The following is a 25,540-nucleotide window of genomic DNA, read 5'->3' on the forward strand; positions in this document are numbered from 1 at the left end:
GGTGGCTCAGTGGGTTAGGACACTGAGCTTGTCGATCAGAAGGTCGGCAGTTTGGCGGGTCGAATCCCGAGTGCCGCGTAGCAGAGTGAGCGCCTGTTACTCGTCCCAGCTTCTGCCAACCTAGCAGTTCGAAAGCACGTAAAAATGCAAGTAGAAAAATAGGGACCACGACGGTGGGAAGGTAACAGCGCTCCGTGCGCCTTTGGCGTCTAGTCATGCCGGCCACATGACCACGGAGACGTCCTCGGACAAGCGCTGGCTCTTCGGCTTTGAAACGGAGATGAGCACCGGCCCCTAGAGTCGGAAACGACTAGCACACACGTGCGGGGGAACCTTTACCTTTACCTTTACACCCTGTTTAGTGTTTAAATTTGTATTCATGCATTGGAGTTTTATAGAAAAGAAGGAAGATATATTTGATAGAGGTATACAGGTGCTGTTGCCTAGGCAAAAGAGGCTTGCATATCTCCACCAAGATTGTCTTTACGAGTCTTTCCATCTTCTCTTTCTTCACTTCCCACATATCTTCAGAAATTAGGCCTGGCAAGTCCTTGGCCAGAGATTTTTTTAAAAAGCACACTGGATCTTGGAACAAGAGAAAATCTATTTTGTCAAAAAGTTTCAATTGTGCTGGCAGAGTAAATATAGCCTGCAAATGATTATTTTTCTCAACATCCATGCTCAGCGAAAATCTGACAATGCAGCCTGCAAAATATCTTAGTTTTTTTTGGTAATATCATTTCCCAAAACACAGTCTTTGGCTGAAAAAGCTATTTACTTTTGCTAGTGAAATTGAAACATTAATGGGTGTTTTATTTTGTTTAGACATGGGAAAGGATAATTCATTCTCATTGTATAATGCAGCTAAATACAAGTATTTCATGCTTTGAGATTTTGAATGAAAATGCTTGGGCATATATCCAGTACCCGAACCATTGAACAGAGTTCTGCTTGTAGGATACTGCCATTCATAAAGCAAAAAAAGTAGTAAATTTCACCAGTTTGCTTTTCTGCTGCAAAACAGGAGTGAGAATCCAGGGAAATTGTTTCTTTCTTTGTTCTTCTTCCAATTTCAAGCCTATTCACAAAATTTTCATATTAACAATATAAGCCAGTCCTAGTAAATTGAGATTCAGGTTAATAGCCAAGAATAAATTATGTCATCTTTGAAGTTCAGAAGCAAAATTAAAGTTTAAAACAAAAAAAAATCAAGCTTTCTAATCGTATTGAGAAGAAGGAAAAGGTGTTCATGTCTCCAATTGATACTAACAACAAATCACACGGACCTTTATTATTAATAGTAGTAAGAACAATCTGCTTCAATATGGTTTGTTTTCAAGTGGCTTATTTATGGTAGCCTTCCTTAACCTCATAACTTCCATATGTGGTGAACTGCAGCTTCTTTAATTCTCAGTAAGAATGGTCAACACAACTGGAGAACATGAGTTTGGGAAGTGTTGATTACATTGTAATATACCTGTAGTACCACTGAAGTCAAAAGCAAGTTTTCTAGTAATAACAGCAGGAAGAAAGTCAGACACATAACTTATGTCGTTAAGATAGAATTCCTAGTGAGACTTAAGTTATTGTGGTTTAAGTGAGCAGGTGAAATTTATTACATGAGCAAAGCCTATTAACAGCTCTTGTTAGTGATGAAAAATACTAAGCCATGGTCATAGGTTTTGGACATAGTATACATAATATGGGACGTGGTGGCTCAGTGGGTTAGGATGCTGAGCTTGTCAATCAGAAGGTCGGCAGTTTGGCGGGTCAAATCCCGAGTGCCGCGTAACAGTGAGCGCCTGTTACTCGTCCCAGCTTCTGCCAACCTAGCAGTTCGAAAGCACATAAAAATGCAAGTAGAAAAATAGGGACCACTCCGGTGGGAAGGTAACAGCACTCTGTGCGCCTTTGGCGTCTAGTCATGCAGGCCACATGACCACGGAGACATCCTCGGACAAGCGCTGGCTCTTCGGCTTTGAAACGGAGATGAGCACCGGCCCCTAGAGTCGGAAATGACTAGCACACGTGTGCAGGGGAACCTTTACCTTTATACATAATACAGTGGCTCATGATCTTCCAGAGAGTTTCTTATAACTGAAACCCAACAGGTGTGTTTGGACATGATTTCTAAAATTACCAGTCTTCCGAGCCCAGGGGTCCCCACCCCCGGTCTGTGGACCAGTACTGGGCCACAGCATGCCAGCAACCAGTCCACACAAACAAGGAAAGCCCCATCCGCAAGATGCAGGGAGCACACAAAACCACACCACCAGTCCACGGAAAAACCTCTCTCCACATAACCAGTCCCTCATTCCCAAAAGGTTGGGGACCTCTGACATAGCCTTTGGAATTATGGGACTATGAGTCTGGGTAACTGGATATCTGGACAGTACCAGGAAGGTCCATTTTTGTTAATGGCTGTAAGCTTTGTGAATCTTAAATAAATTCTTGTAGCCTTTTCCTTTGTTCAGATAATATCTTATACAGCTCAATGGAATTTATTGCTAAGTAAACACCCATAGGATTGTGTTTCAATTTGGTTCCTTTTTCCAGCAGCCTGGATGGATGCAAAATATTCCATTTTATTTTTTGATTTCTCTTACTACAGGCTATGATTGAGGAGTGGTACCCTCCTGAAGAGATCAGAGTAAATAAACCACCTCCTGATAATGTAATATTGGGTCATGTGATTCACAGATTGATGGAACTTGTATATCCCCCAGAACCTGAACCACCACCATCTATATTTTCTCCATTTCCTATGAAAGGTTGCATTTTGGGAAAGCTCTATAGTGGAAAAACCACCTGCTTAAACTTCTTAGAAAAAGGTAGGGTGGATTTCTATTTTCCCTAGAATTTATTCTCCTCTTGATGTCTTTTGTACTGTCTGTGGGATAGAGGACTTCCCCCCACCCCCCGAGTAATGTATTTCTTCAGTTTATGGGGGACTGCATGTCCATTGTTGAGTAGGTCATATTTGAAGGTGGGAGGAATCCATTCTCACACTTTTTCCAACACAGTGGTTGTGATCAGTAAAATAAAAGAGTACGATTGAAATTTGAGTTTCATAGAAACATGGTCAGGGAATATGTCTTGATTTTGGATGAGTTTAAGTTTCCATATTCTAGGGAACTGGCGGAGTGGCTGAACCTTTATATAGTTCCTTTAGGAAATCTTTGGGAAAGTGACAAAGTGCCAGAAAAAGCAGAAAGTAGATACTTACTAGAATTAGAGACCAGTCAAGCTTACCTAGATATCAAGGAAGAATCTAATGCAGATCATATCACTTTTTATGCACCAAGAAAAACAGTTGTATGTTTCTGTGATTTGTGTCACACTCAATTCTGAAAAGGCTCTGAGTAGCACAACAAAAGAAAAAAAGAATTGTAAACAATCAAACCCAAATATTCAATAACAATCAACGTCCTAGTTATTAACTCACCAAGGAAAATAGTTCTCTCAACAGTTATATATTGCAGGGAAGGGATATACTCTGAGTCACTTTATTGGTGAGAGGAGTGGCATATAAATTCAACGAATCAATCAATAAAAAAATATCAATCCCCAAAGACTTTCTGGTACATGAGAGTCACAAGACTTAAGTGGGAACATACCTAGCTCAAAAATGAAGAGTGTTCATCAAGAGTTCCCCATCAAGCTGGAGGAAGTCTCAAATAGTTTACAAGGTTCAATCCTGGACAATACCTTCTTCTGTCTAATAATTTAGATGAAGATGTGGAAGGAATCTTTATCAAAGAGCTTATTCTCCAAAAGAAAAAAATCAAACAATATTATTAGACAAATGGCTGAGAATAACAATGAAGTTTAAAAGAAAAAGGTGTAGTGTTAAGAAACCAGCTGTATTTTACAGACATGCATGTGAGAGAATGTGGGTAATGTATATGCATACTGTATACTTGTACACACACACAGAATTGTTAATATTTATTAAAAATGTCTAGATATAGAAGCTGATAACAGAATCAGCAATGTAATATTGCTATGAAAATGCCATTTTAGGCTGCATCAGAAGATTTATAAATGATGCAGGGGAAGGTTAAAATCAATGCATATTGAAAAGGGACAGAACCTTCACTGCTATGTATTAACTATCATTTTGGTGTTTTGACACCCATCTTGGATGTCATTAAATAGACAGGAAGTAATTGTTCTACTTTATTTGAGCTTGTTAATCAAGACCTGTTCTTTGTAGTTCCAGCTTATAGGATACAAAGCACTAGATTTAAGCTAAAGAAGATGGATTCTGATTTAATGTTATTAAAAAAAAGCAAGAACAGCTTAACAATGAAATCAGTACTGCAGACAACCAGAAGTTAATTATGTGCCCTACTCTGGGCATGGGGTTGGACTTGACCTAAATGACCACTTTTCCCTCAATACTACAATCATATTAAATTATGCCAATAACTATTTGTGACTTCTTAGGTACTATCTTGTTTAGAAAACAGTACTGTCAATTAAGCATAAAAGCTTGTAAGCCGCCCTGAGTCTTCGGAGAAGGGCGGGATATAAATGGGATTAATATATAGATATAGATATATATGGTATATCAGTATTTATTTATACATACAGGCCAATGAAGTTCCATACACTTGGGAGTAATTAAAATGGCATTAGCAAACAATTGGATAGATCAATGAAATCACTCTGAAAGGAGATACTACCTTGCCCAGCAACTAATTTTGAAATGCCTAAGGATGTGTCCTCAAATCCCTAAATCTTAGAATGAAAGGAAGGAAAGGATCCTTATTAAGCTTCTTATATCATGTGCCATGAAGGGACGTGGTGGCTCAGTGGGTTAGGACGCTGAGCTTGTCGATCAGAAGGTCAGCAGTTTGGCGGGTCGAATCTCGAGTGCCGCATAGCAGAGTGAGCGCCTGTTACTCGTCCCAGCTTCTGCCAACCTAGCAGTTCGAAAGCACGTAAAAATGCAAGTAGAAAAATAGGGACCACTACGGTGGGAAGGTAACAGTGTTCTGTGCGCCTTTGGCGTCTAGTCATGCTGGCCACATGACCACGGAGACATCCTCGGACAAGCGCTGGCTCTTCGGCTTTGAAATGGAGATGAGCACCAGCCCCTAGAGTTGGAAACGACTAGTACGCATGTGCGGGGGAACCTTTACCTTTACCTATCGTGTGCCATAAGCATTTTGATTGTGGAGTTTTCCCAAATCTACAAAAGGGCCTTTCTCTTTTCTGTTTCATGGCTCTTTGTGGCTAAGCCAGGAAGCATATGTTCCCTGGGCATGAATGATGTACTTCATCAATCTTCATGGTTTCCAAAATTTGGTTTTGGTTCTATAAAGAGCAGTACTGTAGTGAAAATTCTTTCTGTCATTTTCATAAAGATACATAGAAAAGCATTCCTCAGATTGCATTTCCCTACGATCTGTTTTTATGATGGCATAAAATGTAAGCCCATTATAACCTGGTTCTCTCTGTGTCAGTTTTTAATATCCAGGTCCTATCTCTGGATGCATTGATTGCAGAGGCAATTAAATCCTTCCATGAAAATGAAATGGCGATTGAAAGCCTATTTCCAGTCACAATGGAAGACTCTTCCTTGAATCAACTACATGTAAGTAAAACCTAGCATGGAGTGGTAAACTGAAATTGTGCTTCCAAGGACTGTGTGCTGTGTTTGACCAAACCAAATAGACTTTAACAATTGATATTAAAATAAAACATTCAAATTATGTCCTTCCTCTTCCAAATATATCCATAAACTCTTGATTGAGGGCAAAAGTCTCTGTCTATTTGTACATGCTGCCATAATTTTCAGTAAAGTTTGCTCAGGAGAACTTTCATAGAGTAAATCTCATTTTTTCATTGTGCCTTGTAAGAATAACTCTGTTTGAATTCCACTGCCTGAAACAGCTTTTTTGTTTTAGTTGATATTCATACATTGAAAATAGTACTTTTTTCTAATGGTTCAGTGACAAGATGAATACCTGTGGTTATTTGAATTAGCCAGGTTTAGGGATGTTACTCTTAATTCCCACTTCAGGATTGGGGTAGAACTGGAAGTCTTCTTGGACTCACAGCTCTTGCTCAAGGAGGTAGATGGGAACTGTGGCCAGAAAGGAATTCACACAAATTCATCTATTGATCCAATACCTGGATTAATAGGCTGTTAGGATAATCACTCGTGCTTTGGTCATCTTGTAGCTAGACTATTGCAAAACCTTATACATGGGGCTGCCCTTTTACAATTCAAGGTGCTGGTAATCACCCAGTTTGGTCTTAGGGGTTAAGGCACCAGGCTAGAAAGCAGGAGACTGTGAATTCAGCTCCTGTCTTAACCATAAAGCCAGCAGGGTGACCTTGAGCCAGTCACTCTCTCTCAGCCTAACCTACCTCACAGGGTTGCTGTTGTAGGGAAAATAGGAAGAGGAAAGTGTGTTGAATATGATCCCTGCCTTGAGTTATTTGTAAAAATAATAAAGATGTGATACAAACAAATGAACAAATAAAATGAAATCTTTATGACATTAATTAATTATGTGCCATCAAGTCATTATCCAGTCTTAGAGCCTGATTGACTGAGAGGTTGTTCACCTTAAACAAGGACTTAGAGCATGTTTTTGTCCTTTGTGGAAGGCCAAGATAGAGGCCTGCCTCACCGGGGGGGGGGGGGCAACAGCAGAGAAGGCTTTTCCTGCTTGTTGGAATTCTTTGGCTAATGGGATCCACAATATACCTTCCCTGCCTGATGGAGTGGGATGGGCTGATGCAATGTGATGAAAACGGTTCTGTAGCATTAAATCCCCATACTATATAGGGATTTAAAGGTCATAAACAACACCTTGAATTGGACCCGGAAGCAGACCAGCACCCAGTGCAGCTCACACAGCAGAGGTGTTACGTGCATCATTCTTTGAGCTCCCAGGTTTGCCCACGAGGCCGCCTTTTGTACTAGTTGAAGGTCCTGGATACTTTTCAAGCATAGCCTTGCGTAGAGCACATTGCAGTAGTCCAAACGGGAGATGACCAAGGCATGAGCGATCAAGTAGAGAACCTCCCTATCCAGGAAAGGGCTTAAATATTTTAAATAGTTTGCATACTATATGCCATCCAGAGTCATGAAGGAATCGAGTGGCCTTATAAATTTAATAAAAACATGTAGCTCACAGGAATGTACATGTGTTATCCATTGCCATTTTGTTTGTGCTTATCTTTTACATCCCCCTCTAAACTTGTGAGTCTTTGTTCTTTTCTGAATCGAGAACTGAAGGTTTCTGATCAATTGGTTGCATACGGTTGGTTTTCACTGGGAGAAAAAGCAATGTCATGAATTCTCTTTGAAACCAGAAAACAATGCAGATTTCATTATCCAACAGGAGGAACAGGGATGGCTTCATGCAACATGTTAAGGCATTGTTTTTGTAAGCAATAAACCGTGGCTTATCTGCCACAGCTGCTAGATTCATGGCAACCCCTGAATGTCTGAATCTAGTCATTAGGATACATAAATGACAATTGTTTATCAAATTGACAGAAAGGAAGGGGATTGATCCAATACACTGATAAATAAATTGTACCTTCCCAGCAAACTAGGGTTAATAGCTCTTGCTCAATCCAAAATAGGAACCCAGCCATTGTATCAACACTACATCATATCAAAATGTATTAAGAATGTTCTTTCACTGGATTCTTGAGTTCTTAAAGTATTATATACGCTTTTAGTGCTGATTTTTACAAAACTGTTTTCCAAAATTTACCAGTGTTTTGCAAATAGAAAAAAAAGGCTAATGATTTCTTTGCTTGCTTATTTGAAAAGGTTCTGAAAGAGGCTTCTAGGGCTTCATTGATAATATTGAAAACTTATGAGTCAGCAGAACAGAACATAGAAATTTCAGAGGAGCCTAAAGGTAAATCCTTAAATAAAAATCTGATGTTGGATTTTAATGTTCATCCACAGCAGGCATAAAATGAAATGGCCAAAACATAAAATTCTTACTTTGCCAAAACTGCCACATCAGGGCTGCAAAAATTCAGGTCACCCCTGGAGGGTAGCATAGAGCTCCAAAATATTGTAATTTGTTGCCACCACATAATGGTTGCAGATACAGCCTAGAAATTCAGGCATGTCAAACTCACGACATCACGTGATGTCGCGCAATGTATCGCGACTTTATCCCCATTGCCGGCATTGGGGAGGACGCGGTTTTGTTGTGATGCATCTGGCCCGCAGACTGGCAGTTTGACATGCCTGGCCCTAGATAAAGTATCCCAGGTTTGCAGCATTAATTCATTTTTTCATTCATTATGTCCATTTGGTCCTTCTCCGTACAACAGGATTTGTGAAAAATTTATATGGATTTGTAAGTTTTTGCGACAGTTCTGTTACTGTAAAGCTGCCACATATATATCACTTTGTAAAACTTTGATATTAATACAAAGTCTTATCTCAAATAATTTTAACAAGTTTGGCAAAATGTTGGGGCAATGATTCTTACCATCAAAAGTCCTTTACAAAACTACGGATTATAAGACTTTCAGGAGCAGAATTTTGCACTGTTTGGCACATGATGTGTGTGGAGATGGTATCATTAAGCATGGCCAATGTTCATGGTATGAAGGTTGGATGCTTCCAAACTACTTATTCTTTCTGCATTGGAAGAAAAAGTTTTAAGTTTAAAATTATTTATATGTTTTCCATTTTGGCAAAGCTATATTTTATTTTAGCTTACCTGCTTTTTTCTGTTTCTGTATTACTGATATAAACATGCACACTGGTATTAAAAGAGGTTGTTGATATGGTTTTGGTTTATTCATTTAGTTCACCTGCAGTGATAAGATGCTATTTTTTTTCTCTCTTGTCCATGGAAATGAATTAAATAGGGCTGAATGAGAGTGACTGGCCCCAAATCACCCAGCTGGCTTTCATGCCCAAGGCAGGGCTAGAACTCTCAGGCGCCTGGTGATTGGCTGAAAGTCAGCCAGCCAGCTTTCATGTCTAAGGCAGGACTAGAACTTACAGTTTTCTGGTTTCTAGCCTGATGGCTTAATGTCTACACCAGGACTGTTAAACTGCCGGCCCGTCGGCCGGATGTGTCATCCGGAAGCCGCACCCACCCCATTGCCAGCAATGGCAAAACTCTCCTGATATGTTGCACGACGTCACGTGACGTCGCGAGTTTGACATGTCTGCAAGTCTACACCAAACTGGCCGTCAGTTTGATCAGATGCTAAATAATGTGATCATGATAATAATGTGATGGAATGAGAAGAGTTGTAGCTAATCTGAAAGCTGTAACCATGATGAAATTTAGGAATCGAACTGAGAAATGTTGGTTATACCACAGTTCTTGGGAGCTGGATACATAGACAATGAAAGGAACAGTGAACAGATAGAACTTAGAAATTCATCAGTAATCCATTTATTTCAGTTCATGTTATACATATATAAATATTTTTGTACACCTTAGTATTAAATTTTATTATGTATCTTTAAAAATGCCATACTTGATGATAAATCAATTTTCAAGATGTGTTTGGCACAGGGAGTGGTAGGCCATGCACTCTGAATTAATGTTAATATCCAAATCCTAATTGTTTTGCTTTTTGGTATTTTACTATTCCTAGAAATTATTGAGAAACCAAGCTCTGCTGTGATGACTGACCAAATGGAGATAAGTGAGGATGAGAATGAATTAACCGAAGTATGAACTGGATTTTAACTTCTATTATATTTAATTATTAAGGTTGCTTCTGACAAAAGTCTGAAAGTTGAAGGTGCAAAATAGACATCAATCAAATACACAATTTTTTTTCTTGTTCCAGAAAATAGAATAGAAACAATAATTTCCAACTTAGAAAGTTGTATCAACTAAAAATTGGAAAGAACGTTTTGATGATAGAAGCCACAGACAATTTTATATGTGTGTGGATATTATATACATATATGTAGGTGTGATTGGATTTGTCGACCAAGCTGAAGAAAACATATTTTATACCTATGCAACTACTCCACCCTTTTTAACTATCACTGGGGTTTTTCAATTCAGCCTCAGAAGCTAAACTCAGCATGGCTAGGTTTTGGGAGTCCTTCTATATTTTGAAAAATGTATATTTCATTTCTTCAGGTCAGTTTATCCCAACCTGGTTTTCTCCCTGTGTGTTTGGAATTGAAAGTGCTAGCATGGGAGGCAAAGTTATACAGTTCATTAATTGTTTAGTTTCATGAGGTTTTTTTAAAAAAAACATTTCATTGCTTCAGCATCCAAAATAATTTGAAACGTCTTATATGCTTTCCTCAAACAGCAGCACCTAATATCAATTAGCTAACTTTTAGAAAGTAGTTGTTCAGAGCTAAGGGAAGAACATTAATTGATTAGTGCAAGTTCTTTCTTTGAACCTAAATAACTCTTTTGACTGCAGTTTATGCTTGAACATGATCCATGTATGGTTTTGAAGAGAGTCTGAACCGAGCTATAAGTAATCCTTAAGGGAGAGCTAGAAGCCAAGCCAGCGGGGCAAAGTTGGAGAACAATTGTGAGTCAATAAAGACTCTAGTGGCCAAGGCAAAGGCAATCCCTAGACTGGATGTCTTTGTACCCTTCATTTGAAGAGGATTTGCTACTTTCTCCACTCCTATTTAACATCTACATGAATCCAATGGGAGAGATAACCTGTCACCATGGGGTGAGGCATCATCAATATGCTGCTGAAACTCAATTATATATCTCTACCCCTCACAAACTACATAAAGGTGTTGATATCCAGTCTTGGAATCTGAAGTCTGTGGATGTGTGCATGCAGAACAACAGACTTTAACTGAACTCTGGCAAGGCTAAATCCCTTTGAGTTTTAGGGTCTTTTGGATCTGGGAGCTTTATCGTTTGCAGTGTTTTGTTCTGTATATGTTTTGGTTCAGTCATAGACCCTAGCACGCCAGCCCCCCCCCCACGAGTCTGCCCAAACTCATGCCCACCGCATCAGTGATATTTTTTTTTTAATTTAATAATATTTATATACCGCCCTTCTCCCTGAGGACTCAGGGCGGTTCACAGGGCAGAATAAAATACTAAATACAAACATTAAAAAGAGATTAAATGATTGCCCAAGTTAAAACAATTAGAATACAATTCTAAAACCCCAAGATAAAATTAAGACACCAAAAATAAAAAACCCCACCAATCCCCATCAGGCTAGGCCGGCTTGTACAAACAGAAACGTCTTGAGATCGCGACGAAAGGAGCGAAGATCGGGCGCCATCCGGAGCTCTACCGGTAGCTGATTCCACAGCTCCGGAGCGCCCACAGAGAAGGTTCTCCCCCTGGGGGCCACCAATCGACATTCTCTGATCGGTGGCACCCTGAGGAGGCCCTCTCTGTGGGAACGCACAGGGTGCAGGGAGCTTGATGCCGGCAGCAGATGTTCCCTAAGGTACTCCGGCCCCATGCCATGGAGGGCTTTGAACACCGTTACCAGTACCTTGAATCTCACCTGGAAGACAACTGGCAACCAATGCAGCTCACGGAGCAGAGGTGTAACGTGGGAGTATCGGGAGACTCCCAACACAACTCTCGCGGCTGCATTCTGTACCAGTTGGAGCTTCCGGGTGGTCCTCAAGGGCAGCCCCATGTAGAGAGCGTTGCAGTAGTCCAGACGAGAGGACACGAGCGCATGAGTGACCGTGCACAAATCATCCCGGCTAAGATAGGGCCGCAACTGGCGCACCAGGCGAACCTGGGCGAAGGCCCCCCTAGTCACAGCTCCTATATGGTCTTCCAAGGTGAGCCGTGAATCTAGGAGGACTCCCAAGTTGCGAGCCCTATCTACGGGGGGTAATAGTTCACCCCCCATAGCCAGAGGTGGAATGTCCGAATAAACCCGGGATGAAGGTATGCAAAGCCACTCAGTCTTGTCGGGGTTGAGTTGAAGTCTGTTCCTCCCCATCCAGACCCGAACCGCCTCCAGGCAACGGGACATCACGTTGAGGGCATCACTGGGGTGGTTTGGGGTCGAAAGGAAAAGTTGGGTATCATCAGCGTACTGATGATACCCAACTCCAAAGCCACGAATGATCTCACCCAGCGGTTTCATGTAGATGTTGAACAGGAGAGGCGAGAGGACCGACCCCTGAGGAACTCCACAAATGATATTATCTAACCATGTCATCCTCTGCCATCCCCTTGTCCTTTTTTTCAATCTTTCCCAACATCAGGATCTTTTCCAATGAGTCTGCACAGTACGTAGTCATAGAACTGTAGATTTGGATGAGAATAGAAGAGTCATTAGTCAACCCTCTAACACAAGGGTTTCAAACTGCTGGCCTTTGGGCTGGATGCGCCATGGCGAAACCGTGCCCACCCCATTACCAGCAATGGAAAAAAAGTCGCGCTATGTCACGACACGTCATGTGACGTTACGAGTTTGACACCCCTGCTCTAACATGCTGGAAACCAATTAAAACTATCCTTGAGAAGTGACTGTTCAGCATCTTCTTAAAAACCTTTAGAAAGGTAGAGTCCACAGTCCCTGTAGTAGACTTTTCTAGTGTTATATAATTCTTACTGTCAACATTTTTTTCTTTATACTTAAACAGACACTGTGTGATTGCAGTTCATACTCTTTACTTCTGATTCTAACTTTTTTGGCCATGAAAATTAGTTTCCAACTATCTTTCTATAGAGTCTTGTAGGAGTTTCAGTCCTACTGCAAATAGGAAGTGCTTACTGAATAAGGATCTGACTAACATTGAGACTGCGGCAAAAGGTTAAACCTTGCTTCTTCAATACCCTAGAATTTGAATCAGTCCTCACTTCCTATTTGGGCTATTAAAGAAAAACTGAAAACGTGTTTTAAAATCAAGATATCATTTAATAATTGACCACTTAGTTATGATGAATTATCTAGGAATCAACTTATTTCCGCAGAGGCTTACTGAGTCTTTATCTTAAACATAAGAGGCTGTACTGATTACAGCATATTTTTCTGATATTCAATATAGGGAAGAGAGTGGGGTTTTTTTGCACTGAAATAAATATGACAGAAATAAAGTAGCTTCTTGCTGTGAATTGATTTCACCAAAAATTGGAAATTTCTTTATGCTCCTAGGTCAGGGGTTGGCAACCTGAAACAGTGAAAGAGCCACTCAGAACCGGTTCCCTCACAAAAGGAAAAACTGGGAGCCGCAAAAAATGTGTGTGCATGCGCGTACATGCGCGCATGCGCAGAACAGGGTTTGACTGAAGAGTGGAGCCGAGGCGAGATATGCACCTACCCTGCCCCCTCCGTTCTCATTCACTCACGTTTTGTTTGGAAAAGCTTCTCACTCGCTGTCATTCACTCGAAAGGCCAGCTGCGGCGCCTCCATTGACTTCCATGGGGACGCTTGGTAATGAAGGGGCCGATTGAAACCGCTCCCGGTAGTGCTGCTACTGCTAAATTTTCCACTTGCTGCTTGGTCCTGATGAAACCGGAGAACCTCCAGATGCCACTGCTGGGGGTGGAGGAGGCTACCCAGGTTCGGCCATAGCGGAAGCTGACAGTAGCGGTGGAGGTGGCGGCAAGAGAGACTCTGGAGGTCTGCCCCATCTCCGTCAGCCTCCGCCTCCCCCGCAGAAACAAATTCCCAGGCCGGCCCCCGTGGCAGCAGCGGGCCCCAAGGGCTGAGCAATCGCTCTGGCGGTGGCTGCTGCTGTTGTGGTGGCCTAGTGCACTTGCTGAGAGACGCTGGAGGTGCTCCAGGCTGGCGTGGTAGCCACTGTGCTCTCCGTCTTTGACCCAAAGGAAGAGGAGGAGAAGGCAGCAGTTCCACCAGCCTCCACCTCACTCTTCTCTCCGCTGCCTGGCCTGAAGGAAGAGGAGATGAAGGCAGAAGCTCCACCAGCCTCTGCTGCCACCTTCCCTCCACTGCCTGGCCCGAACGAAGTGGAAGGGGGTGGCAGAGGCTGGCGGAGCTGCTGCCTTCGGCTCCCCTCCTCCAAACACACTGCTGCCATCTCGCCCGACTCTCTTTCCACCCCGCTCTTTCACAGCAGGGCCATCTGGCCCTTTTCCGTCTGCTACAACTTCCTTGGCTCCCCTCCTCCGAACACACTGCTGCCGCCTCACCCGGGGAAGTTGCAGCCCCTGCACGGCTTTGGCGGAGGGGTAGCAATGCCTGCCTGCCGGGTGAAAGAAACACACACACACACACACACACACACAGAACTCCCCCTCCTCGGCATGCCCCATCTGACCGAACCACTCAACTTTCCAGCAGTCCTCCTGTCTCTTCCTCTGCTGCCGCCATGTGCAGTCCGAGGAAGAAAAGAGGTTTGTGGGCAGTCCCACCAACAGCTTGTGGGAAGTCCCGCAAACCAAAGAACTTCAACCAATCAATTCAAGCTTCGCAAGGTTTTTTTCATGAGAAATTTGAATTGATTGGTTGAACGTTTTTAGTCCCATTTTTTGGGGGGGATTGCACATGGTAGAGGACTGGGAGCCGCAGGAGACAGCTGAAAGGGCCGCATGCGGCTCCGGAGCCGCGGGTTGCAGACCTGTATCCTAGGTCTTTCCTTAGTTTAGCAGAATCCTCTAATTTCTGCTTAATTATTTTTAAACTGTTAGTTTTATTTTTTTTTTACTTTTTAAAATCTTTTATTAATGTATTTATATAATTAATTTTTGATAGTTTTAAAAAAGATGATTGTATAAACGTGTAATAATGTTTAAAAAGTTGTAGCAACATTAAAATATTCAAAATAAGTCAATTATTTTCTCCCCATAGTAAAATAAGAACTCCAGATAGTGATGTCTTTCTGAATGATTTGTTCTTATGTTCTAATTAGAATTCTGCATCCCACAGCGCACATTTCATTTTTTAAAAAAATCATTTTTATTGTTTTAAGCAGAAGGGCGGGATTTAAGTTTAATAAAGAAATGCATTCATGTGGGGAAAGATTGTGTTTTTACTAAACGTAAATGTCTTTTTAAATGTCTCATAAATTCCACAGCTTTCTATTCGTGCTCAGCTTGGTGCAGGAGCCGAGACATTGCTAAAGAAAGGAAAAAACATTCCAGATGAATTACTAGTTGGCATCATGGTGGAAGCTATTAGGTATGACATAGGTGTCTGCTTAACTTTTAATGTAATGGTAGAGTCAGATTTTGCCAATCTAATGATGCCTAAATTAGTCTAGAAATAGTCTCCTGTTAAACAGAATAAGAGCTTGTTTACCCAGACAGGAAATATTAATCATAACATTAAGTTTATATTCAGAGCTTTGTGGTTCTGAAATGGTATGTAAGGAAAATATATCCACATTTCTGCAAGATGAAACAAACAAAACAGTGCTTGGTGCAAATAACAAATGGTGCACAGGTAGTCCTCAACTTAGAACGTAATTGAGTCTGGAATTACAGTCATAAGTCACGGTGGTTGCTTTGTGGGTTATCATGCAACTGTGCCCAATTTTATGATTTTTTTTGTGGCGTTTGCTAAGTGAATGCTGCAGTCCTTAAGCAAACCCATTTTCTTCAATGGGCGTTTTTTTGCTGGGAAATAAAAATAAACAGCAGAAACTGACAATCTGCCAAAAATAACATGACTGTAGGATGCTGCAAACAGCCATAAAAATGAAATGGATGCCAAGCATCCAAACTACCATCCCGTGACTGGTGTGCCTGTCTATAGGCTCTGGAACCAGGTGATAAACAGCTCTGGGGAGGTCCATTGAAACTTCAAATGGTTGCTAAGTAACGAATCATTAAGTGAAGACTACCTGTAATGTTATGTTTCCTACATTTTCGTTTTAGATTCATTTTATTTACCCTGAGCAACTTTGTAAGCGGGGTCTAATATATTGTAGTCCTCACAATCATTAATTCAGTTTTAGTTTTTGTGCCTTTGAATCAGTCTTCACTTTTGGCTACTTTCTGGAGGAGTCCCTGCAGTTTTCTTGGCAATATTTTCAGAAGTAACTTGCCTGTGGCTGCCCTCTAAAGCTGAGAGAGAGAACATAGAATTATAGGGCTGGAAGGGACCTCCGAGGTCTTCTAATTCAATTAGAGAGATGTTGTTGTTAGTTGCGAAGTCATGTCCGACCCATTGCGACCCATGGACAACGTTCCTCCAGACCTTCCTGTCCTCTACCATCTTCTGGAGTCCATTTAGGCTCATGCCTAAGACACCCAGCTGGCTTCAGACGATGGCAGGACCAGAATTCACAGATTCCTGGTTTCTAGGCTGATGCCTTATGACTACTACATCAAACCAGCTCTCCTTTAATATTTAGACAAGTTAAATGATTTTGATGAAATTATTAGACAATAATTATTTAGACAAGTTAAATTATTGTGACTATGAAGGCTAATCTTGATTTGCCTGGGTTTTGACTCTCAAAGTCAAATGTAGCTTTTCAGCCAAATATAGTTTCCCTAAATACTTGGCCCTGTTCTTTATTTATTGAGGCAGAGATATGTCAGTTCCCAAAAAATTTAGTACACTGCAATAGTCCTCAGAAGCTTTTTTCCTCTTATGTTATTAGTTTCCTTGTTACTTGTAGAATGCAGTGTTATTGTCACACTATCAGTTCCTGTAAAAATTTCATTGCAAAGCAACTCAATATATACTTCCACCAGGAGGCGAATCACAATAATTCAATATACAGTACTTCAGTATTTATATATTTGCCCCAGAGATACTCATCTGCCTTCTTGCTTTTTGCATTCCACCGAGTTTAGTCGTATTTGTGGCATGCAGGTATTTCATTCAATTGGACATTCACTTCCCACCCTTTCTCTCCCAGTTTCATTGTGCAGCACACCCATCAATTAGCTGTTGTTCACCCCATTCCAGTACTGTGGAAAGCCCATTTTGAATGAATTAGATTTGGGAAATAATAGTCTCTTGAAGCCAGTGCCCAGGTACTGGAGGGGCCACCTGCCTTCTACTGGTGACCTCATTATATCACTGATTAAAATGAAGAGCATCAGGTTGTGACATAACAAAGCTTCTCAGGATGGAAGAAAATATTAATGTAATGCTAGTGTAAGGAAAGACAACACTGCCTCAGGTGTCATGTGGGAGTTTCTTGAAGACACAAAAATGTTTTTTGGGGGGCATGTTTTTGTCACAGGTTGATAAAAGTGGAGAAAAGCTCTTAATTTTAACTCATTTGAAGAGCACCAACCGTGGGAAGATTGACCAAAGTGGGTTTACTCAGGATCTATGCTTTTGATGTATCAGAATTCCAAAATAGAAATTTTAAATGTAGCATTGGAAGAAGGGGAAAATTTCAAAGGATGTTGTTTTAGTTAGAGTTTAATAATTTCTTCCAAATATATTTCATTTTTGGTCTTGATCTATCGATTGCTCTCTCCCTGCCTCCCTTTTTTGATTTAGTCGGCTACAGCCAGAAAAGGGTTGGATCATGGATGGATTCCCAATGACACTGAATCAGGCTAAACTGCTTGAAAAAGCATTGACCGGACGAGATCCAGACCAGACAGAAACTAATACAATAAACTTGAAAAAGCCCACACTGGTTATAGACCCTGCAGCTCCAAAAGAGCCCCTTGTGCATCCACCTGGTCTTGACTTTGCTATTTTGTTAGATGTTACAGACTCCATTGTGATGAATCGGATAGCAAAGGAGAAGGGTAAGTTCAGTATTTAAAGCATGCAGCAAAGGGAAAAAATTATTGAGAGATTGACATCATAACCTATAGTCTTCAATTAGTGATGGGTAATTAGGGCGTGAATTTCCATCACTAAGCAATGTGGTTTTAAAGCACAACATCATGTAGCCAATCTGCTTAGTGATGGCAGTTCTGGGAATCTCTGGTTGCCATTGTTAAGCAAGAACTGTGTCGGTTGCTAAGCAAGGACCTCATGTGACCGCAGTGTCCAACTTCCTGCTGCCTCCTCATTTTTTGTGGGAAGAAAATCATGTGACTGCGGGACTTTGCAAATGTGGGCTAGTTGCCAACCGCCCAGATCATGATCGGGTGATCACATAAGTGCTGAACAGTTGCTGTATGAGTGGTCATTGATGGAGAAGCACTTTTATTGTACAGTAGTCTGTTGATGCACAAGTATTTTGGTGAAGCTGGGAAGGAGATCAATTTGTCTCTTTTCTTTTTGCTTCCTTTTTACTTCTACAAACTTGCTGATCCTTTGCTCTTGATCCTCAATGACTGTTCCACCTCAGGTCCTGGTGGTTCCTTCCACTAGAGCACTTTAGAAAAGAATGATATATCTCTTGGTATCCGTGCATGCTGTAGAGTGTCCATCAAGAAACTGAAACTAGGATGGGGCTTGTTAGAGAGAACTGTGGTTTTTTTATAGTCGAAGTCAATCAAAGAAGGAGCCTATACACCTATTACTCCAGTGTATTGTTATATTTGCTCCCCAAAATAATTTTGCCTCCTATAAGGCATTTGGTAGTTACAAGTAACAGTGTTAATCTACCCAGAATGGGGAAAAATCATATCCTAATTTGCATTTTTAAACAATTCTGCATACTATAAAAATACTTCCACGTACAACCAAGTTGATTTTCACGTCATTTTCTACTAGAGGAGACCACTACAGTTTGAGTTTTTGTAGGTCTTTACCTAAACCCCCCAAACAGTCCAGTATTGGCATGCCCATCACTATGGATATTATAAATATCAGACACTATTAAAAGTATATGATTAATCTTTGTTTCTTTAAATCATATGGCCATAGAAACATGCTTCAAAAGATTATTCTTTTTTTAATCCAACAGCTGACTCCTATGAAAGAGAACACAAAACTACTGCTCATATTTCAGAAACAGAAATCCAGCAAAGAGAGAAATTAAAATCAGTGTGGGGTCAGATGCAGCACAGGTTAGTTGCATTTTGAGCTGGGAGACGCAGCAAGAACTAAAAAATACAGAAAACCTTGCCCAGATGTAAGTCTCATAACAAAATGCGGGATTTTGTGCCCATAGAAGAAATAATATGGCTGAACACTGACTGTTTTTGAGCCAGCCAATAAATGTAAACAGATAATATCAAAATACTACGTCAGTATCTTAGAATAACAGAATAATAGAGTCAGAAGGGACCTTGGAAGTCTTGTAGTCCAACCCCCTGTTCAGGCAGGAAACCCTATACCATTTCAGACAAATCATTGTCCAATCTCCTCTTAAGAACTTCCAGTGTTGGAGCAATCCACCACTTCTGGAAGCAAGTTGTTCCACTGTTTAATTGTTCCAACTGTCAGGAAATTTCTCCTTAGTACTAGGTTGCTTCTCTCCTTGATTAGCTTCCATCCATTGCTTCTTGTCCTGCTTTCAGGTGCTTTGGAGAATAGCTTGACCCCCTCTTCTTTGTGGCAGCCTCTTAGATATTGGAATACTGCTATCATGTCATCCCCTCGTCCTTCTTTTTATTAAACTAGACTTATTACAGCATACCCAATTCTCAACATAGCTGGTAGGCATCTTTAGATGTTGATTGTAGTCATTCCTTTTTATTTGGATTATGAGCATCATTTCAGTATTTGTGATCTTGATTTTGATATTTTATTATGTAGAATTACAGGTTTCCTGGACACTTGGCCTCAGTTGGAAACTTGGTATTCTGAACAACAAAATATACTTACAAAAGTCACTGCAGATATTGAGGAAGGTCTTATGTGTCAAAGGATAAAAGAAATTATAACAGGAGAACTCATCAAGATCCAAGCTAAAGGTATGAAATATTACTTTACATCACATTAAAAAAAAGGTCAAAGAGTCCCTGCGGATTTTACTCCGCTAGTCATTGCCAATTACAGGGGGCCATGCTCATCTCTGTTTCAAGGCCGTTGAACCAGCACTGTCTGAAGACATTTCAGCAGTCGTGGCCAGCATGATGTTACCTTCCCAACAAAGTGATACCTATTTATCTACTCGCATTTGCAGGCTTTTGAACTGCTAGGTTGGGAGGAGCTGAGAAAAGTAACAGGAGCCTGTTACATGGCACTCAGATCTTGAACCTGGGCTTCTGGTTTTCCAGCCAAAAAGCCAGCATCTTAACTGCTGAGTCACTATACCACCCCTTACATTAGATAAAGTAAGCATTAATTACTGTCTTGGTGGAGCAGTGGGCCAATGCCTCCTTAAGTAACACCAGCTGCCTGCAATTAGTGCAGGTTCGAGTCCCACCAGGCTCAAGGTTGACTCAGCCTTCCATCCTTCCGAGGTAGGTAAAATGAGGACCCAGATTGTTGGGGGCAATCAGCTGACTTTGTAATAATGCCGCTTTGGGGGGGGGGGGCGAAAGCCCTAATAAAGCAGGCATATACATAGAATGAAGGCTATTGCTAAGCACATTGATTTGTGCTTCTTAGATTGTAAGCCGCCCTGAGTCTTCGGAGAAGGGCGGGATATAAATGGGATTAAAAAAAATACACTTTCTTTTCCCTTAATCTTTTCTTTATGCCCCCATAATGTTTAGATCATATTTTAATTTTCAGCATATCAAAACAGAGATCTTGCTTGCTTGTTCTTTGTGGGTTTGTGAAATGTCTTATATTGTAAAATAAGAGATAAACAGGATGATGTTTTTACGTGGTCTAACATAAAGGATGGAGCTCAGTATTAATATCAATGTTATTTTTTTCTATATTTTAAGTTTTCATTTTAAGCATTATTATATGCAAATTAAAAACACCACTCTTCATTTTTATTGTTGGTTGTTCATTTCACTATATTCTGTACAATTATGGAACAATGAAAGCAACCCTCCTCTTGCTTGTACTATCTGCTAAAAACAGAAGGAAATATTTTTAGAAATATCACATTTTTCCATGTTTATGCAACAGAGATATGTAAGTTCAGACTGCCTCTTTAGCTGAAGTTCTATGACTGTACATTACAGTCAAGGTGATAAACTGGTTTGATGCTTAATTAATAGTATTGATTGAGACCATATCAGATTGTATCTGAGGTCAAAGACATTGAGGCAAACACCACCTGACCATATCTTTGTGTGAACAAACTACACATTGTCTTGAGACAACAAATGGAGCCCTTTGAAACAAATCTTTGTTCGGGCATGGAGGATGAATGATATGGAAAATGCATCCTGCCCTATTCAATGAGAATCAGTTCTCTACTCATTGGTAGCTAGGAACCTCAGTGTTAACCAACATTTATGTACAACAATAACAATCAATGAGGTGATTCCAAATTGAATTATTCTGGCCTATTGAAATAATGCCATTTTAATTAGCTATTTCAGCTGGACCAAATTTAGTAGCTACTCCAAAAGTAGGATGGTGAAGTTATTTGTCTTGAGGAATTAACTAAATGAAATAAATATAACAGATTTACTGTTGAATCTTCCTGGCCAATCTGTAAAAATAAACATTCTGTTTTTAGTTTTACAGTTATGAGGTTTTTATTTAAATTCTTTTCAGTGAGAACTACTGGTAGCATTTTTTTTTGTTTCAGTATTCTTTTGTTCTATTATAGTAATGACAAAACTCCACTATATATTTAGCCATACCAATATTATTCATCCAGCCTATACTATACTCTTTCTTTCTAGCACAGTATCCTATCCCTGTGAACTGTGCGGGAATATCGTTTTTCCTTCAAAAGCAGAAGAGGCAAGAATTGTGCTCTTCAAAATTTCCTTAATCTTTTACTTATAAATTGTTCTGACTGCAATTTTTTTTGCATAATGAATTCCTGTTACATTTTTTTCTACATAAGAGTTAATAATGCACAGTGCCATCTGAAATTTAGAATTTGAATTAGAATACAGTATTCTTTATTGGCCAAGTGTGGCTGGACACACAAGGAATTTGTCTCTGGTGCATAAGCTCTCAGTGTGCATGCAAACAACAAGGTGACTAATCATAAATCATAAGAAACAAACAACAAAGTGATAAATCTTAAGAGACCAATAGGAGAAGGTAATAGGAAAGAAGAGAAAGATAATAGTAATACAGCCCTACTACATGGCAGTGCTTTTTTTGTAAAAGAAAAAGGTGCTGGAACTCACACGTCATACATCCCGCCTTGCCTACTCTACAAGGTTCCATCCAAAAAAGGTGCCGGAACTCCGTTCTGAGCGTTCTATGAGAAAAAAAGCCCTGTCCTTAGGCATAAGAGTGCTATGGGAATTAGGTGCTTGGCAGAGTGATGGCATGAGGGGAAAAACTGCTTTTGTGTTTAGTTGTCTTGGCGTGCAATGCCTTCTAGCAGCGTCCTGAGGGGAGGAGTTGAAACAGTTTATGTCCAGGATGTGAGGGGTCTATAGATATTTTCTCAGCCCTCTTTCTCACCCATGCAGTACAGAGGTTCTCAACGGAAGGCAGGCTGGTTGCAATCGTTATTTTCTGCAGTTCTAACTATCCACTGAAGTCTATACCTCTCTTGTTTGGTTGCTGTACCAAACGAGACAGTTATAGAAGAACAAATGACAGATTCAATAATTCCTCTGAAGAGTTGTATCAGCTCTTAGGGCAGTCTGAGCTTTCGGAGTTGACATATACATGGTTGTAGTATTATTTAAGGTGATAGTCACAATAATCCTATTTGTTTTATTTCCATGAACAGCAGGGGACACATTTAGAATATTTCAAATATTTGAAAAATCACTGCTAAGTAGAAAATGGCAGCAGACTCTATCTTAACTCTGCATCTTCTCTTTTTCATTAGCTAGCAGAGTGATGTCTGTATCCAAAAACCAAAAACGACATGTAGAGCAGTTTCCTTTATTGTTCCTCACCTATAGACAGAAAACTTGTCAAACTAAAGCAACTATATGTAGTTCTTGATTTATAACGGTTCATTTAGTGACCCTTTAAAGTTACAACAGAAGTGAAAAAAGTGATCTATGACAGATTTTCACAGTAATGACCATGGCCATGTGATCAAATGCAGATACTTGGCAACTGACCCATATTTATGACAGTTTATTTATTTATTTATTTATTTTATTAGATTTATATACCGCCCTTTCCCGCTCAGGGCGGTTTACAGGGTATTTAAAACAAGAAATGCAAAAGTTAAAAACAATTAAAAAATTACATCAATCCCTGAAAAAAAAGTAAAAACCCAAATTAAAATTAAAATTAAAATTAAAATTCTCAGCCTGGGCCAGAGAGCTCGAAGAGCCAGGTCTTCAGGTCCCGGCAGAATGAACGGAGGTCGGGGGCAGTCCTGAGCTCCACGGGCAGCTGGTTCCAGAGTGCAGGTGCACCCACTGAGAAGGCTCTCCCCCTGGGTGTTATCCGCCGGCAATCTTTTACCGGCGGCACCCTGAGCAGACCCTCCCTGTGGAGCGCACTGGACGAAGGGAACTTGATGCTGGCAGCAGGTGTTCCCTCAGATATCCCGGACCCAAGCCATTTAGGGCTTTATAGGTCATCACCAGCAGTTGCAGTGTCCTGGGATCATGTGATCACCTTTTTGTGACCTTTTGGCAAGCAAAGTCAATGAGGAAGCCAGATTCACTTAACAACTGTATTACTAATTTAATATCTACAATTATTCACTTAACAACTAAGGCAAGAAATGTTTTAAAATAGAGCAAAACTCACTTAACTAATGTCTCACTTAGCAGCAGAAATTTTGGGCTCAGTTGAAGTCGTAAGTGGAGAACTACCTGTACTGGCATCATTAAAGATATACTCTGAGAACTTCTAGGGCAGCTTTGCTTGATTTCCTCCTGTATAAAAGCCATAGCTGTCATAGTCTTTATCCACCACTAGATGTCAGCACCCGTTTATTTTTCAAATTATTCAAAATAGAAAATTGCCTTTAAAATGAGAATCTTAACCATTCAACAATTCCAATCTTATCCAAATTTAGGTTTTATATTCATTTCATTTCTATACGTTTTGGTCCTCCATGAAAGGTTTATTTAGCCGCTTCTATTAGTAAAAGGGTGGGGCAAAAATCCCCCTCCTTCACGTTCAGAGGTTTTTTGCTTCTTGGGAATTTTTCCCCCCAGTAAAGTTAATAAGTAGGATAGAGAAAACCAATGATCTTACCCAGATTCAAATGTGCTGTTTACAATCAGCTTAAACTAGTGCTTTTTGACTTCAGTTGCTTGTAGCTTGGGCTAGACCAGGGGTAGGCAACCTTGGCTCTTTTACGACTCATGGACTTCAACTCCCTGGATTCCTGAGCCAGCCATGCTGAGGGAAAAGGGAGAGGTTTCCAAGCTGAGCCATGCTGGCTCAGGAATTCTGGGAATTGAAGTCCACCAGTCATAAAAGAGCCAAGGTTGCCTACCCCTGGGCTAGACTCTGAAGTTAGGCTAGCCTTTCTCCTTTGATTTCTGGAAGGCTTATCCTGGACCAATCGGGTAAACCACCATCTCTCTGTGTTCTGTGGGACTTCCTTCCTTCTTAGTCGCCTCTTTGGGGCAGCTTCTGGCCCATTTAGGGTCCCCTAACAGGAAGAAATTCAGCCAAAGGGCACAGAGCCCCGAAATCCCTTGGCTGCTGCGCTACTGCGCAAGACCGGAAATCGGAATGAGCTATCTTGACCCTCTTCCTCACAACCAAATAATCTAAACTTTACTGTCTCTTGGTCCTCTAGAATGCAGCCCCTCCCTCTTAGGAATCTAGATTACATTCGACCCAGGTGTGCAGTGTTCTCCCAAAATGACTTCTGGAATTATTCTGTGTATCATGATGTAACTTCCAAGGTAACCTGGGAGATTTTTAAATACTGGGAAGCAACAATATGAGATGGGGAGAGTTCTAATTTAGTATTGCCTACTGTTGAGACTTTTTCTTCACAAATACACATGCATCGTAAAAATTGCAGAAATACAAATAGCGTTGTTGTCTGTTGAGCTCTCTTGCCAGCCTGAAGAACTTAGGCAGAATACACACATCCTTGTGCATATTGCAGACATTTCCAGTTTACCTTTCCTCAAGGGAGACATGGCTCTTGTTCAAGGAGACTCAGATTGCCCTACCTTCTCCCTCTGATAAGATAAAGAAATTTAAAAAGATGGTCTTTTAAAAACTTTAGACAGATTTCCAGAGAAGATATGGAAAGAGTCCTGGATAAGGTATGGAGACTTTTCATCTTCTCAACAATTTCTGAAAATAGTTTTGGACCTCTAAGAAAATGGAGCAATCTAAAATCAGTTATCAGTACCTGAATACATTAATTTAGTTACTCAAAGCTGTCATCCGGTATACACTTGCTTGGGAATAGGTTTGAGTGCGGTAGAACTTACTACTGTGTAGACTTCATGATAAACCGGTTTAAATATGCATAGGTAAGGAATCTGTCTCTGTCCAGAAATTCTTGGAATGCCAATCCCATCGTTGCATATGCCTTTAGCCAAGCTGGCTGAGTTTGCTGGTAGTTCTAGTTCCGGCAGCATCTAGAAGTCCTCAAATTCCCTTAACGGTTTTAACTTGCACTTTGTTAATCTCTTATATATTATTAGGAAACAGATTAAATAGAAGCATAGCAGTTTTTATTTCTTTTATATTCATTTTTATCTTTTTTCTTTATTCATTTTTCTTTTTCCATTGTAACTATATGTGAATCCTGGGAAATAATATTCAAGACATTTGCTGAAAAAG

At 40.5% G+C, this 25,540-nt stretch overlaps 1 protein-coding gene across 1 annotated transcript in view; it reads left to right on the forward strand.

The window, feature by feature from the left end:
• Nucleotides 1-25,540, forward strand: part of SPEF2 (sperm flagellar 2) — a gene marked incomplete at its 3' end in the record, with an annotated part of 87,637 nt that overhangs the window by 34,556 nt on the left and 27,541 nt on the right. Inside the window, exons 11-18 of the mRNA XM_081316383.1 lie at nucleotides 2,612-2,831; nucleotides 5,472-5,602; nucleotides 7,805-7,895; nucleotides 9,613-9,689; nucleotides 14,973-15,076; nucleotides 17,363-17,619; nucleotides 18,732-18,834; nucleotides 19,526-19,683. Of these exons, the coding sequence (XP_081172509.1) occupies nucleotides 2,612-2,831; nucleotides 5,472-5,602; nucleotides 7,805-7,895; nucleotides 9,613-9,689; nucleotides 14,973-15,076; nucleotides 17,363-17,619; nucleotides 18,732-18,834; nucleotides 19,526-19,683 (1,141 nt within the window). The remainder of the gene's footprint in view (nucleotides 1-2,611; nucleotides 2,832-5,471; nucleotides 5,603-7,804; nucleotides 7,896-9,612; nucleotides 9,690-14,972; nucleotides 15,077-17,362; nucleotides 17,620-18,731; nucleotides 18,835-19,525; nucleotides 19,684-25,540) is intronic.

Source organism: Vipera berus (assembly GCF_964194415.1).
Source record: "Vipera berus genome assembly, chromosome: 2".
Classification (NCBI taxonomy): Eukaryota; Metazoa; Chordata; class Lepidosauria; order Squamata; family Viperidae; genus Vipera; species Vipera berus.